The following is a 15,117-nucleotide window of genomic DNA, read 5'->3' as shown; positions in this document are numbered from 1 at the left end:
ATCGGGTGTGACAAAACGAAGCGGCTCAAAAAAACTTTCTCAGCAAGTATTTTTTTTATATTTCAAACAAAAGGATCAAGTTTCAAGGACCAAACTGTTTATTTAGGGAGCAAACTTTCATGACTCTGAATTAATCATACAAGGCCCTGTGAAGTTCAACTTCAAAAATTCAAATGGGCACATTTTTCTTGCTGATTCGAATAGAAAAAAATACCTTTTTTTGTTCAAAACTTTATTGTAAACAGAAATCGAAAGCAAAACTATTCCTGTAAAGCAATTTTGTTTGGTAAGGGATTTTTTTAGAACAAAGTTCATTTCTGAAGTAATCTTCATCGAGGTATCTTATAACCTATGACCTTAATTTTGACCTGGAAGTCAAAAATTGCTGTTTTTGAAACATAGCTCGCTTCTAAATTGAATGTATTTCCATTTCTTCTACAACACGAAAAAACAGGAGATTCCATTTAAAATTTTACAGTTGTCCTTCGTAAGGCTTTCTATTAATATTTGAAAGTCACGCAAGGATGTTTTCTAAATATATTTTTTTAACTTTTGAAACTTTTGTTTGAAAGTTTACAAAAAAACAACTTATCTTGCGTTTTTGAGCCATCCTGTTACGTATGTGACACCGTGTACATGCATTTGTACCATAATGCAAATTTAAAAGGTTTATAACGAAAAATGGTAATTTTATTATTTTTTATAGCATAAGATCTCTCTCATTTGGTGAAATAATTAGTATTTATTTTCAAATTTAGTTAGTTACACACGTTCGATGATGATAGATGAAAAATAGAACTCATTAGCCATTGCGTTTTTAAAGTAGACATTAATTCAAATTTTACTCACGCAGGCGTAGGTTGGATTAATTCAAGTTATTCAAAGACGTTTTGTCTAAAGAGAACGTCGATATCTATCACCTGCACATTACTCTTAAGGATGTTCATATACCACCAGGTTTTGCTATGCTTTTTCAACGGGACAGTATTTAAATTTTAAATAAGTAGAAAGTTGCAAAATCTGAAAATTAGGATAATAATTATTAACTTCTAAAAGTTTCAAGTATAATTGTTGAAGTTACTTTTGAGAAATATGAAATTATATTGTCCGCTTAGACCCAACTGTAGCTTTGCCTTTTGTCATTTTTTAAACTTAAAATTCAATGAAATTGATTCGTCAAGAGGATATGTTTTCTTTCTTAAATCATTCATAATTATCTAAACTTTTGTAATAAAACAATTTTTCAATTCTCTACTAATATTGTTGACGCCTGAACGTCCTTGAAGTAAAGAAGTGTAGTAAAATTTTTTGATAGCTAAACACCCTAAATTCCCTATTTATATGGATTTGTCATAAATAAAAAACAATTATTGTTCAATATTCCGAAAGGCGAAAAATAGGACAAAAAAATCAATTCAAGATTATAATCACAGACACGAAATTGTAACATCTACCAAAGAAAGTCACACGCATATGAATTAAACATGCCTGTCAACTGACTTATCGAAAGTACTAAATTAATTTTTAATGTATATTTTTTCGAGAAAAAAATAGAATTATTTTCTAATTATTCGAACAAAATTTTTTGTATATTTAAAAACCATTTCTGATCACATGTTAAACCTTCAAAAATTTAAATAGAAAAATTCATTAATTTTCTTTTTTTTTTATTTTAATTGCAGATTTTCCTTTTTTAATTATGAAGAAAAAGCATCAAGTAGAAAGTGTCAGAAACATAATGGAGAAATAAGAAAAAACAAAATTAAGGGCATGGTATAGTAGATAAAAAGAAAAAAATTAAATAAATAGTAAAAAAAATCGTATTTAAAACAAAAGATTTATTAATGTATAAAAAAGCTTAAAAATATAAAATTATGTTAACATAAAAAATATAAAATAATTATTTTTAATAAAAAATTAAACAAAATTTAGAAAGCTTTCAATCAAAAAGAAATAAGAAATTTAATTTGAAACATTCAAAGCAATTAAAGATAAAAAAAAGCATGTAAAAATTAAAACTAAAAATTAAAAAAAATGTTAAATATAATAAAAAAAAAGCTTAACAATAAATAAAGGGGCAAAAAATTTGTTTCTAAACTTAAGAAAATAAACAAATTCATCCATTTTAACTAATAAAGAAAACTATATATATTACAAAATGGAAGACTTAATTAATATGGATTATAATAGTAATTTTACATTATTGACATATAATGATAGTGATTTAATACAAAATGGTGATCCAACAATGCATTTTAATCTTACTCTAACTGAATATTTAATAGATCAAATTGGACCAAAACAATTACCATTCAATATAATTATACCATTTACAATTGTATATTTGTTAATATTTGTAACGGGTGTTGTGGGTAATTTTGTGGTGTGTGTTGTGATTGTTAGACATTCAACAATGCATAGCGCTACAAATTATTATCTATTTTCATTGGCTATATCTGATTTAACATTGTTGTTATTAGGTAAGTGCATGTTATTATATATTTTCATAATAGATTTAAAACAGTTATAATGAGGCAATGTATTGTGAGCTATTGGGAAAATCATTTTCTCAACTATGCGACAACCACTGGCCTTAAATAGAACTTCGATAACAGGCTTAAACTGGCGTTAAAATGAAACATGTATATTAAGAAACCATAATAATTTACTATAACACTTTCTATATGTACCTATGAATGAACTATCTAATAAAAAAGAAATTCGTAGCACAGGAGCTATGTTAGCTAAGCCAATTATCTCAGAGATTGAAAAAATAACACAGTATTTTCTTAAAATCGACTATTGCATTTTTAATTTTTCAAGAATTTTTATTTCGACTTGAGTACTTTTTTGCATAAAACTTATAAAAACATACAAAACTACTTTTATTATGCAAAACTTTAAAATTTTATTTTCGCCAATTTTTTTAGTTTTTTCGGGTACGGAAACCTAAACTCGCACTTGAATAGCTAAGAACACTTTCCTTTAAATTACCTTTCAAATGAAACCAAAAAAATTAAAATCGGTTCATCCGTTCAAGCGTTACGATGCCACAGACAAACATACACACATAGCGGTCAAATTTATAACACCCCTTTTTTTAGTTCGGGGTTAAAAAATAACCTTATTCTAGAATTTAAATCCAAATTCAACAGAAAAAATTTTGATAGCTCATAACGTTTTGCTTTTATTTCAAATTAAAAGTATCCAATCCAATTTGTTCACTCTACGGTAGAAAACTAACTGTATCCCATATTTGATAAAAACTGATAGTAGTGTTGTAATAATTTGATTGGTTTACGGAATTATAATTCAATAACGTTTACTCGATAATCATATTTAGTATATCAGGAACATTCCATAGATAAAGTTATGTATTTATAAATAGCCAAAGTTCATTAAATAAACCGATCAGATTATTAATATGCTATCATAGTTTTATGTTACTAACAATTTAGTTTATTACGTTTGTCGATAAATTGTCATTAATTTATCGTAGTAATAACTTACTTAACCCGTCAGCACTAGCGTTATGAGCGTTCTGCCCACGATCGATTTAAAATATAAATGACTTTTATTTTTCAAATGGTAAATGTAGATCAACTTTCTATCTTCGTATGATTTTATCTATCGAATTATAAATTTTTCACATTTATTGAACCTATCAATAGTTTTAAAAATATTTATGATATGAAAACTTCTTTTGGCACGTTAAGCACTTTTTGGGTGGACTAAAATCATGAAAATTGCGTCATTGTCGTTTATAATTGAACTTCTCCTAAACGGATGGACCGATTTTGATGAAATTTGTGTGTTTGTGTGTTGAAGTGTATTGGAGGATGGTTTATAATCACAATTTGGTCCATCACAATATGTTTTTGAGGGTTCGCATCAAAAAATTAAAACCCATGAAATAAAAGGTGGTAAGGCATATAAATAGTATTTTACATTACATCTTACTATTCAAGTGTATTTATTTGAGCTCTCACCATATTTATCTTGAATTGTGAACAGCTATTTTAATAGTATTGAGGTATTATTCAATATCACTTAGGTATTGTGAATAGGTATGTAATTATTAGGGCTCTATGCGAACGCAACGAGCTCCACTGCCGAAGGCCAGATTATTCTCAAGCATTAATTTTTCGCTTTCGTCGGCAGTTCCATGACTGACTATCTTTTTTCTTCGGTTTTCTTATCTTTTTTCTTCAATTTTTTTAGATATTTTATAAATACTTTACTTTAACCAATATCTGTCAATAAAATATTTACAATACTTAAAGTGTATCACCCCACTCTTTTTTACGATAAAATGATTTTTTTCTTAACCACTAAATTTTTTTTTCTGAAATTATAAAAATTGAATATTTGATGATATTTTTCTTTAACTCACTTTTACTGTAACGCATGCAAATGGCTACAATGAAAGCATTTTACAGTAGGATTAATTTTATTTCGTACTTAATTCGCCAACGATGGTAGGTACAACTTTCACAGGGAAAAATTATTTTGTGTATAAATTTGTTATCAAACGAGTATTTACCCTTTTATCTGACTTTTCAAGTTCATTGAGCAACAGTGTATTAAATATTCAATTTTTAAAGTAATATTCTATTAGAATATGTAACTTATTGAGTAGTAAGAATATTAAAGCTTTACTTCAAATACGAAGTTAATTAAGAAGTAAATTAAATGCAAATAGGTACACTTTGAAGTACATTAAGTAATTATTCATAACTTGTAAGGTAAATTGAAGTTTAATCATTTTACATTACTTGTGCAAATATTGATGTACCCATGATGTAATTTTGTATATTTTGAAAGTTTGTTGGTCAGTTCATCGAGGTATGGATACTTCAATGTTATAGTCTAGGCAAATTAGACATTTATTATACCCTGTATATAGGTAGGTAATATATATCAATGTATATGTGTATACTAAATTTAGTCCCAAGTTTGTAACGATTAAAAATATTGATGCTGCGGGCAAAATTTTGGTAAAGGTGTTCATAAAATCAGCAAGTTAGTCCATTTTTGATTGTCTGCCCGTCTGTCTGTGGACACGATAAGTCAAAAACGAAAAAAGATATTAAGTTGAAACTAAAGGAAATCAGGAGGTAAAAAGTGATCATTCTTCCCACCTTTAAAACCATTCCCATACTCCCGTCGTTTAAACCGTTAGAGATAGAACAAAAATTTAATGTTAATGTTCCTTATAAAAAATTAATCAACTTTTGTTTGAAACATTTTTTCGTAAACATCACAATTTACCTTTGAGGGCGCAAATTTGGCGCAAATTGTATAGCATGTATTATATGGGAATACCAGTTATGTATGTCTGACATGTATGTATGTGTAATGTGACAGTGTAATCAACAATGTCTTTACATGGTATTTCAACAATTAACTCAGTCAATCGTTTGTTTACACTTGTTTTTGTATATTACCAATATATTGAGCATAGTTTTTCATTTAGATTGTGTGATAAACTATTTTATTCATAGCAAGGCTATGCCAAGCGTTAAACATTCTCAGTACACAATTTTGTACATTATAAATTAAAACACTGTATAAAAGGGACAGTGCCGTACCTTGATTCACAATTTCAAACTGTACGTTTTTAAAGACATTTCTTCGAATACAATGGAGAGTCGATAATAATGGGGGCTTCGTACGTTTTCAAAAGCATTTCTTTGAATACAATGTAGCGTCGATAATCGGGACTCAAAAAACCAATAGTGTTTCGATTAATGGATCTGTTCCGAATACTGGGATTGTATAGAAACATTCATTATAAAAAAATCATTTCAAAAAAAGCATTGAAAGATATGTACTGAAGTGAGACTGTATACACAGATTGAAAAGGTGCTATTATGATTCTATTCTATTTTTAGAATCATAACAATGAATCATATTAGATATATATATATACAAACAAACAATATCATTTTTGAGTGATTGGTAGAAGGAGGTGTGGAACTGGAGGAATCAGAAAAGTATTCCGATTATGGGACGTTTTCAATCATCGAATGTTAACGATTATCGAGAATCTACCGTATATGTATCTATTGAGATAGTCCCTTCATCATCTAGGGTTTGCGAAAGGTAACAATGGAATCAAGAATGGGTCTGCATTGGTTTACCAAGCCTTTGTTTGCCAGCCTTGACAAATAGTTGGTTTTCCTGCTCTTGCCCAAGCCTTAGTTCAACCTCACTAAACCTTAGATGAAGCCTTTGGAAATATGATAGTTTAGACATATGTCGTATGAGCGAAGGCGCTTGACTTACAGCAAGCCCATACATTGAATCAAATCCCGTTTGTGACAAAACCTTTTTAATATACCTACATTGTTTGTGTAAATCTTAGAACACACGTAAAATCCAGTTAAAAAGCACCCAGGATACCGTTTTTATGGTATCATGATACCATAAAATTGGGACATAAAACTTTTTTGGAATTGTTTTCCTTATGTTACATTTGGCGGATGGTACTTGACAAAAAAAAAATGTCCGACACTTTTATAGTTTATTACTTTGAGATATTAATAGTTTTCTTAATGAGGCTGTGGTCTTGCAGAAACGGTGTTCATTCTGCATGCGGAAGGTTGTCAATCCATTCACGTCCATAGGTTTTGTAATTTTTGATTTAAAATATATTTTTATTTAAAAAAAATTAAAAAATACATTAATTATATATAAAAGAGCATAGTTCCTACCGGATCTCACACATTTTTTTATTTTTTCTCAGTTTTACAGTGGAATGTGGGCAATTGAATATCAAAAATTCCAAAGTAAATTGTCATTAAGGTACAAGTCTTTACCTAATATAGATTTTACTGTGAACTATAGATTATGTTTATTTTGGTATACAATTTATTTAAAGGACATGAGTATGTGTGACTGAAATGCACACTTTCATGCGTTTGAAAGAGTGAAGTCAAGCTATATAAATTCAACCAAAATCAGAGCAGACAAGAGTAGTTTGGTACATGAGACGGCACTCTGAGCGTAGACCATGAGCCAATAATGAACTGAAATTTTTATTATTATTTTTCTCTTACTTAGAAGCTCGAGTATCGATTAAATAAAAATTCAGTTTTTCGATTTATGTGTTTCTATTTTTTCATTTGAATGATTTGTCTTGTCTGCATTCTTTATATTAAAAAAAATACCATTTTAACATACGAAGTAAAACAAATCGAAAGAATTGCAAAATTCGAAGATAGCGCATTCTCCTTCACTTAATTAGGGCCTCACGATCTTTGTTACATGCTACACTTTTGTACATAAAAATCATGGGCCAGTCGCGCCTCTCTCTTCAGTTAATTATGGGCTCACGATCTTTGTAACATGATACACATTTGTGCATAACAAACATGGATTTTGGAAGTCAATGTTAATGGAATATTAATGATACATTTTATAAAAATAGACAGTGCTTTAAGAATGCGTGTTACAGGCTAGAATTAAGGTTATTCTAGCTATAAGCTTACTTTATATTATTGCGATTTTATTCGTTTTATGTATTATATTCGTATTTAAATATTGCCCTGAAAAGACAATTGAAAAAATAATAATTTTTCTTATTCTTTTAGCAATATAAATTATAATTTCCCGGTAGTTTTGCCGTTGCTAACACCGAACCAGATTTTATTCTAATAATTTAAAAAAATCTTTTCAAATGATGTTTGTGTTGCTGTATTTGCAATATGATTTTATTGTAGTATTTAATGTTATTTTAATTTACTAGTTAAAATTTCGGAATTACTATCCTGTAGCTTTTTGTTTGTAAATGGAACTATTTTCAAGTGTAAGATGAATTGCATGCCTAATTAGTTCAATACACAGAAATATACAATAAATACAGTTCTCGAACCATATCAACATATTTTCACTCAAAATATTAAACGTAAAATAACTTAATTTTAAAATAAAACAAAATTGTTTAGCAAAATCCACTTATACCATAAGTGGATTTTGCTAAACAATTTTGTTTTATTTTAAAATTAAAAATGTACTTCCACAAATTAACGCTCTCAACAATCAATTAGTAAAATAACTTATTTATAATTTAATAAATTATGATATTATATAAACAACTACTAGAAATAAGTTTACATTTTCTGCGTATATACTTCATTTTTAACCGGCGAAAAAAAGGAGGATCTCAAGTTAAATTTGTTTAGTACTTCCAAGATGGAACTATATTAATTTGAAATAATAGAGAATGAGCCCCCGAGGGTTTCGGAATTTTCAGCTGTGCACCGACTATTATGTATGTTCAACAAATTATCAGCCAATTGTGGCCCGATTTTATTGAAAGTGTTTACTCTCCATGTGGTTTCAAATCGATACAGTAGTTTTTCAGATGGGGACTAATATGTGTACCCGATTTTGTTTATAACGTACGAAGGCAGATTGGAACTCACTAAAAAGTACAAAATAAAAATTTTTGCTAAATCCGACGAAAAAAAGTAAAAATTTCATTACACATTACATTAAAATTTGGTTAGTCTTGACTTCAAAGCGTAACTATGCACAAAGAAATTATTGATTAGTGTGGATGCATCAAAATTATTTTTTACTTTTTTGTGCATTTTTTGTCGGTTTTATTTTTTACAAATAATTTTATATACATAGGTACTCTTGTATATTTATTATATTTTACTACATTTTATTTTTAATTAATTAAAATGAAGTAATTAGTAGAATAAGAAATGTAAGTTGCTACCTACAGTAGGTGCAATATACCTTAGTATAAATATTGTTAATTACCCGACTGTCAGAGAGTGGTTATATTCGCGCTTATATAGTATGCATGTATGTATATTTAATTGTAAATTTCTTTATTACCTCCTATATTAAAAACTAGATCAATAGGTTTCGACAATTATGGTATTGTAATCTCAAAAACCCAAGCGTTTGTAAGGGGTTTTCCCACCTGGCTTCTAAACTACTTATCATAATTTGACAAATGAGATATCGAAATAAGCGTCTTGATTCATCTCTTGAAAAAAGGTGGTTATAGGCTATGTGACGTCACATTAAATATAATAAGGCATCCACTAGGGGACATAAAGTTATTATCAAAAAATAAATTTCGATTTAATGTATGTTAGGTATCAAATAAAAAGTCGTAGCACGTTATTATTATACTTAACCAAGAAATTATAGCCCCAAAGTATTTCAAAAACTAAAACCCCGACGACTACGGAATCACGCTCTTAAATGTATGAAAACAAGAAAATATTTTCATTTTAAATTGCTATGATAAGTAGTTCCCCGACTGTAATGACAATTTTACTTATACAATTTAAAATGAAAATATTTTCATGTTTTCATACTTTTAAGAGCCTGATTCTGTAGTCGTCGGAGTTTTAGTTTTTCAACTTTATTTTATATATTCTTAATTAATATTTTCTCTATCAATTTAGCTTTAAAGTATATATACTTCATGTTACTCATTTTTTTTTACTACAATTATTACCTATATAAATCGTATCCTCTACCATAAGTGCATAACGATAAAAACAGACAATTGATTGACTCAAGATTCATCAATCAATTAAGCATGCATTTCTTCGCCGTCAGTATTATTATGTCAACACACCGAGAAGAACTAGTGAGCTACTATTACAAAACATTCAATGCAAATGTATTAAAATTCAATATATAAGAGAAAATTGTTTTATTTTTAACTCCGTTGACATACCATGTCAACTAGACATATCAATTACGCTGGTAAGAATAAAGTGAAATTAATTTATAAAGCGTGATTTGTCAAAAGTCTCCTTCTTAATACTTCAAAAACGAAAAACAGAAAAATAGGCATCAACACATTTTAAGGGGAAATGAAAATAAAGTATTTACGATTTTTATACGAGGAATATACGGTCAAACAGGCGCTATGTTGTACATATTATAACGTGAAACTCAAAATTTTTATATTTAAACTTTTTTTCTATCTATAACGGTTAACGAGACTCATTAGGCCTATGTTACTTATTTACGAACTTAAACTCACTTTTTACGTATTGAGCACTATGAAAGTTTCAGCTTGATATCTCTTTTCGTTTTTGAGCTATCATGAGCATAGATGGACGGACGGACAAACGTAAATGTTGCGGGGCTTTAGAATTAAAAAATCTGTAATTACTCTTCTGAACTTCATAAAGGATGTTCAAACATTATTTTAGAATTTTGATACGTTCAAAAATCAAATTTTAAGCCCCATTTTTGAGCTTTTAAAATGGCATTTTTGAAGTTTTCCAAACATTAAACTGTTGACATTTCGAAAACATAGAACTTTACGAAAAAAAACATAAAGAGCCTTTTTGACGTTAAATGACCCGAAGAACCTATAGTAACTTTTACTTGGTTAAAAAAATGTCATTTAACTGTTTCTGTGGAAGGGGAAGAGGAGAAGCAAAAATTGGACCAATAAGGTTTCTGGCAAGATCCAGAATATTAATCTGTAAGCTTTTATAAACAAGAATCAATTGACAAAATGCGGTACCCATATTTGCACAATCATCGTCATCCAGCGCCCGCACTAAATTGGGCGAGCCGTAGTTTGTATTTACGTAATAAACCATAGATTTTTGTAACATGTGATGCTCCACATTTTAATATACTTTAACCCATTCAACACGTTTGAAGAATATATTATAATAACTAGATTCTCCATAATAAATGTATGCATGACCGTCATGTTTTATAATAAATTTAAGTAATAAATATTAATTTTGGTATTTCAACTTGCTCTTTTGTTTAAATCATCGAATTTGTACTGAAGATGTGAAGCCATATAGATTAAAGTATTGCACCTCGGGGATAATGTGACTTGGATCACCCTGCATAAAAGATATGACTGTTTACAAAAGAAAGCAACTATATGAAGACATAATATTCTCACCGGAACGTATGTAAACTTTAGAATTGTTGTACATGTGCTATTTTTTCAAATAAAATATAAATTAAATGTTTTTCAGCGTAAAAAGTCAAGTATTCTTTACTATTCATTTATAAACAAGTTGACTATATTCTGTTTGAAATCAAATTCTAATAACTACTATGGGTGGGTATTCTGGTATATAGAATTTCGGTTCTACATGGCATAAAATGTGCATTATGAAAATACGTACCGTCATATACCACAAATCCAAATAAGGTATTGTATGATTGTTCAATTGTTTTAGGTAAGATCTTAATTTCTCCCTATTCCTATTTAATATAAGTTAATATAAATTTCGTTGAAGCTCAGAAAACAGAATACCTATAAGAGAAACTTAGAATATTCTTAGAAGTGGAAGGATTACATAAACAATCATTGATCCAAAGTACATCATTGTTAATCTAAATTTTACCGATATAGAATTAATATTAAAATTCTGAAAAAATACATAATTCCGGCTAAAAATTTTGTTGTGTATCCACATGGGACTTCTTTGAGTTGGGCTGGATTCCCAACAAGAAAATCCATATAGGTTCTCGATAAGTATAACACAATCAGCTCCTAAACAAAATTAAAACGAAATTTTATATTAAAAATTGTTTAATTACTTACTCAGGAATATCCCAAAATGTTTCCGACCAAATCCTAGGTGAGAACAACGGAAATCAGTTCTTTTTTTATGAAGTGCATACAAAAATCAATTTCCGACTAGATCTCTATAAAAACTATAATATCTATATATATATAGGAGACTTTCTATAGATCTATATAGATAGTCACTCATCACGATATCTCTGGAACTATAAGACCTAGAGACTTGAAATTTGGCAGGAATATTCCTTTTGCCAAGTAGAGGTCAGCTAAGAATGGATTTTACGAAATTCCACCCACAAGGGGGGTTGCGGGGGTGTTCATGAATAAAAAATTCATATTTTTAAATTATGGCTTTTAATAGTTCAAAACTTGGTCAGAATGTTTTAAATTACATTTAGAAATTTTTTTAACCTTCGGAGGGTAGAAAGGTGTAGCGAGAAAGTGGGAAGGAACATACATATATCATATCAAACATTTTTGCATTGTACCAATTTCTCAAGTTAATTCATCCTTAGAAAAACTAGTGACAGATTACAGTTTTTCCATTGAGACAGTCTCAAAAAGTTTCCAACCAGGTATCATATGAGAAATTTATCAGCTCCTCAATTTCAGAAGCTGAGTGCACCTCCTTCATGCATATACCATGCATTACACCAGCCCATCACAACTATTAATTAAATTAATTTTGTTTACCAACTGAGCTAATAGGACGAATGCAAATGTAAATTTTGATCAAAGGTACAACACTCTCCCATATAGTACTAATATTATAATACTATTTACAATTCAAGAAAACTGTAAAACCGCGAAACATGAAGGAAATAAACAAACCATTTACCACTATACATTATATGTTTTAATGCCATTCATAACAAAAAAAAAGGGCATTAATATTTTACACGCAACATTTTCTTACAATATTCAGCATTATTATCTTTCACTTTTAATTATTTTTTTTAACATTTAACCTCAAGCAAATATTTTTAAGTCTATACAAAAACGGAGTAATATAAAGGTAAAGGTTTCCAACGGAAAATTTTCTTTGATGCGGATTATAATGTTTTAAAGAATTCTAATTCTTGAAATATCCTTTTCGTCATTAGTCTGCATGAAAAGGTATGTGTTGAGTGCTTGTCGTCAAGTTATTCCGAAGGAAAAGGTTCTGATCCCAAAGTAAAGAATATACCTTTGTGTATATCTTTGAATATACCTTTGTGTATATATAGAGAATGCTAGGATCCTTTAATAAAATTGCAAAAATCGAAAAATTTTTTTTATCTCCAATTTCGATAAAACTTAGTATATAAGGAAATTTTCACCCAAAAAGTACCAAAATCAGGTGCATTTGATGACTGGTCAAATAGTTTTTGAGAAACGGACTAAAATCGAACCAAATATCTCCTAACCTGATTTTTATACTTTTTGGAACAAAATTACTCCACCCACCGAGTTTCATCAAATTCCAAAGCAAAATTCTTTTTGCGAAAAACCTGCAAATAGAAAATTTTGCAGTTTTTCACGAATTACACAAGTAGCACTACTGTGTTTTTCTTACTAAACGTAGTTTCACACTCCACTAGGGAGTCCAAATTACACCGCGTTCTATTTTTATGTAGGATTTGACTGGCGTATAAATGCATACGAACAAAGTATTCTAAATCGAATTTTTCCAATGCATAGATATGGCATTTAATATACAAATTTCGATGTATGTACAAACATTGAATTCCACACTTCATGGCGTTCTACACTTGAATAAAAATATTTCACTTTACAATGATATAAAAGAAAATAAAAATCTACTTAATCTTTTCTACATGAAAACCCTTTCAATTTCTTTTATCGTAACGCTTTGTCAGTTTTTTATTTTTACATTCTCATGATATAATAATAATGGTAAATTGATTTCTATGTTTAAAAAAAATTTAAGGTCAAAAAAATCGTTTTTATTGATATAATGCGTAGAATTATACTTTATCGTATGTAATTTATTAAATGGAACTTTAGAACTGCGTTGCACTAGAAAATTACATGACATTAAGCAGAATGTAGGTATGTTATACCTATATACCAACAAATATTATACTATATCGGGTTTTTTATGAAAATATCAACCATTAATAGCAGTCTTATCAATAATAGAAGTAGGCATAATAGAAAAGGGATGCTTCATCAAAACATGCTCATGTATACGTACATTATTTGTGACAACAGACGTGTAGTTTAGACAGTACTTTTACTAAGACATAGTATGTATACAGAGTGTTCTATTATTGGCTGCAGATCGTTGACCTACAGAATAAGCTCATAAAGTCGAAGAGAAAATTTATTTACCAATTTTCGATCTGAGGCCTACTTTGAGAGATAATTAACCAAGTAAATTAATTTTAATACAAAATAAATAGTTTTATCGAATCACAGTTCACTTAGATATTAAAGGCTGGTATTGTGTTATTACATAAACTAAGAGGGCTGTCTTATATTCTACAAGCACGATAAAGTAAATAATACAAATATTATTGTTTTTGTTATGTCAATCAGAAAACTGATTCAGACATGTTATTGTATGTATTGCTAATTACCCAATATTCATTCTCCCAGTTTCGTTCATTCATTATGATCTGACTAAAATTGTGGTCTTTTAGAAAAAAAAAACTAATGAATTTTTGACCAGGATACAATACTTCGAAATTTGAAAATTAATGTTTTTTGTGATCCCACGGTATAGTTTACTAAGTCTCAAATCCCATCTTCCAGTGAACACCATTTACTTAAATGGAATCCTATTCGTACTCGTATAAAGATACATGACCACGAAGAATTGACATAGATATTGCCTCTTTATTAAATTAATTTGTTTTGATATTTTATAAGAGAAACGATGTCATCGCTAAATCGATATATATTAAAATTCTATACAGAAAAATTCACGAGTATATGAGTTCGAATAAAAAAGTTTTGTATTAAAATGAAAAAACATTTTGAATGTATATAAGACTAGACTGATACCCGCCCGTTTCACTGGGCTTAAAGGTAAAAAAAACCGCTTTATTGGCTCCACCTCTCTTGATGTACACAGTTTTCAATTTTGTTAAATGTAAAATAGTCACAATTCATTAAGTATATTAGGTAAGTTGGCCATTAATAGTTTGACATATATATATATATATATATATATATATATATATATATATATAATTTATGGTTCAAAATTATGATTATAGATCTGCTCCTTCTATAAACATCAATTTTAACCATAAATTACAGATTTCTGTAAAAATTTAAAATAGTAAATGTCAGATTAAAATTTTTTGAATATATCTTTATAAATTATAGCTCATGTGTTATTCTGAAGTTTGAGCTATATTGCCGTACAGTTTCATCAAAAACCATTCGCTTGTTTTACCGTGAAAGCGTAATGAACAAACAAACAAACATCCTTACTTTCGCATTTATAATATATAGAGAATGAGTAGAGATGAAAAAATATTATCCACGTACTATGTTACCACCGTTGCGTCGTCACCGTTTACGAATAGGTAATATCTTTTTACTTCATTATTTAAAGA

General features: G+C 28.7%; 1 protein-coding gene across 1 annotated transcript in view; it reads left to right on the top strand.

Annotated features, from left to right (window-relative positions):
- The first annotated feature begins 2,201 nt into the window (after nt 1-2,201).
- The window catches only part of LOC123297291 (neuropeptides capa receptor-like), an 86,292-nt gene continuing 73,376 nt past the window's right edge, over nt 2,202-15,117 (top strand). Inside the window, exon 1 of the mRNA XM_044878895.1 lies at nt 2,202-2,480. Coding sequence (XP_044734830.1) covers nt 2,249-2,480 — 232 coding nt within the window. The 5' untranslated portion in view covers nt 2,202-2,248. The remainder of the gene's footprint in view (nt 2,481-15,117) is intronic.

This window comes from Chrysoperla carnea, chromosome 4 (assembly GCF_905475395.1).
Source record: "Chrysoperla carnea chromosome 4, inChrCarn1.1, whole genome shotgun sequence".
Taxonomy (NCBI): domain Eukaryota; kingdom Metazoa; phylum Arthropoda; class Insecta; order Neuroptera; family Chrysopidae; genus Chrysoperla; species Chrysoperla carnea.
Note: the sequence above shows the minus strand (reverse complement) of the source record. Positions and strands in the feature narration are given on the sequence as shown.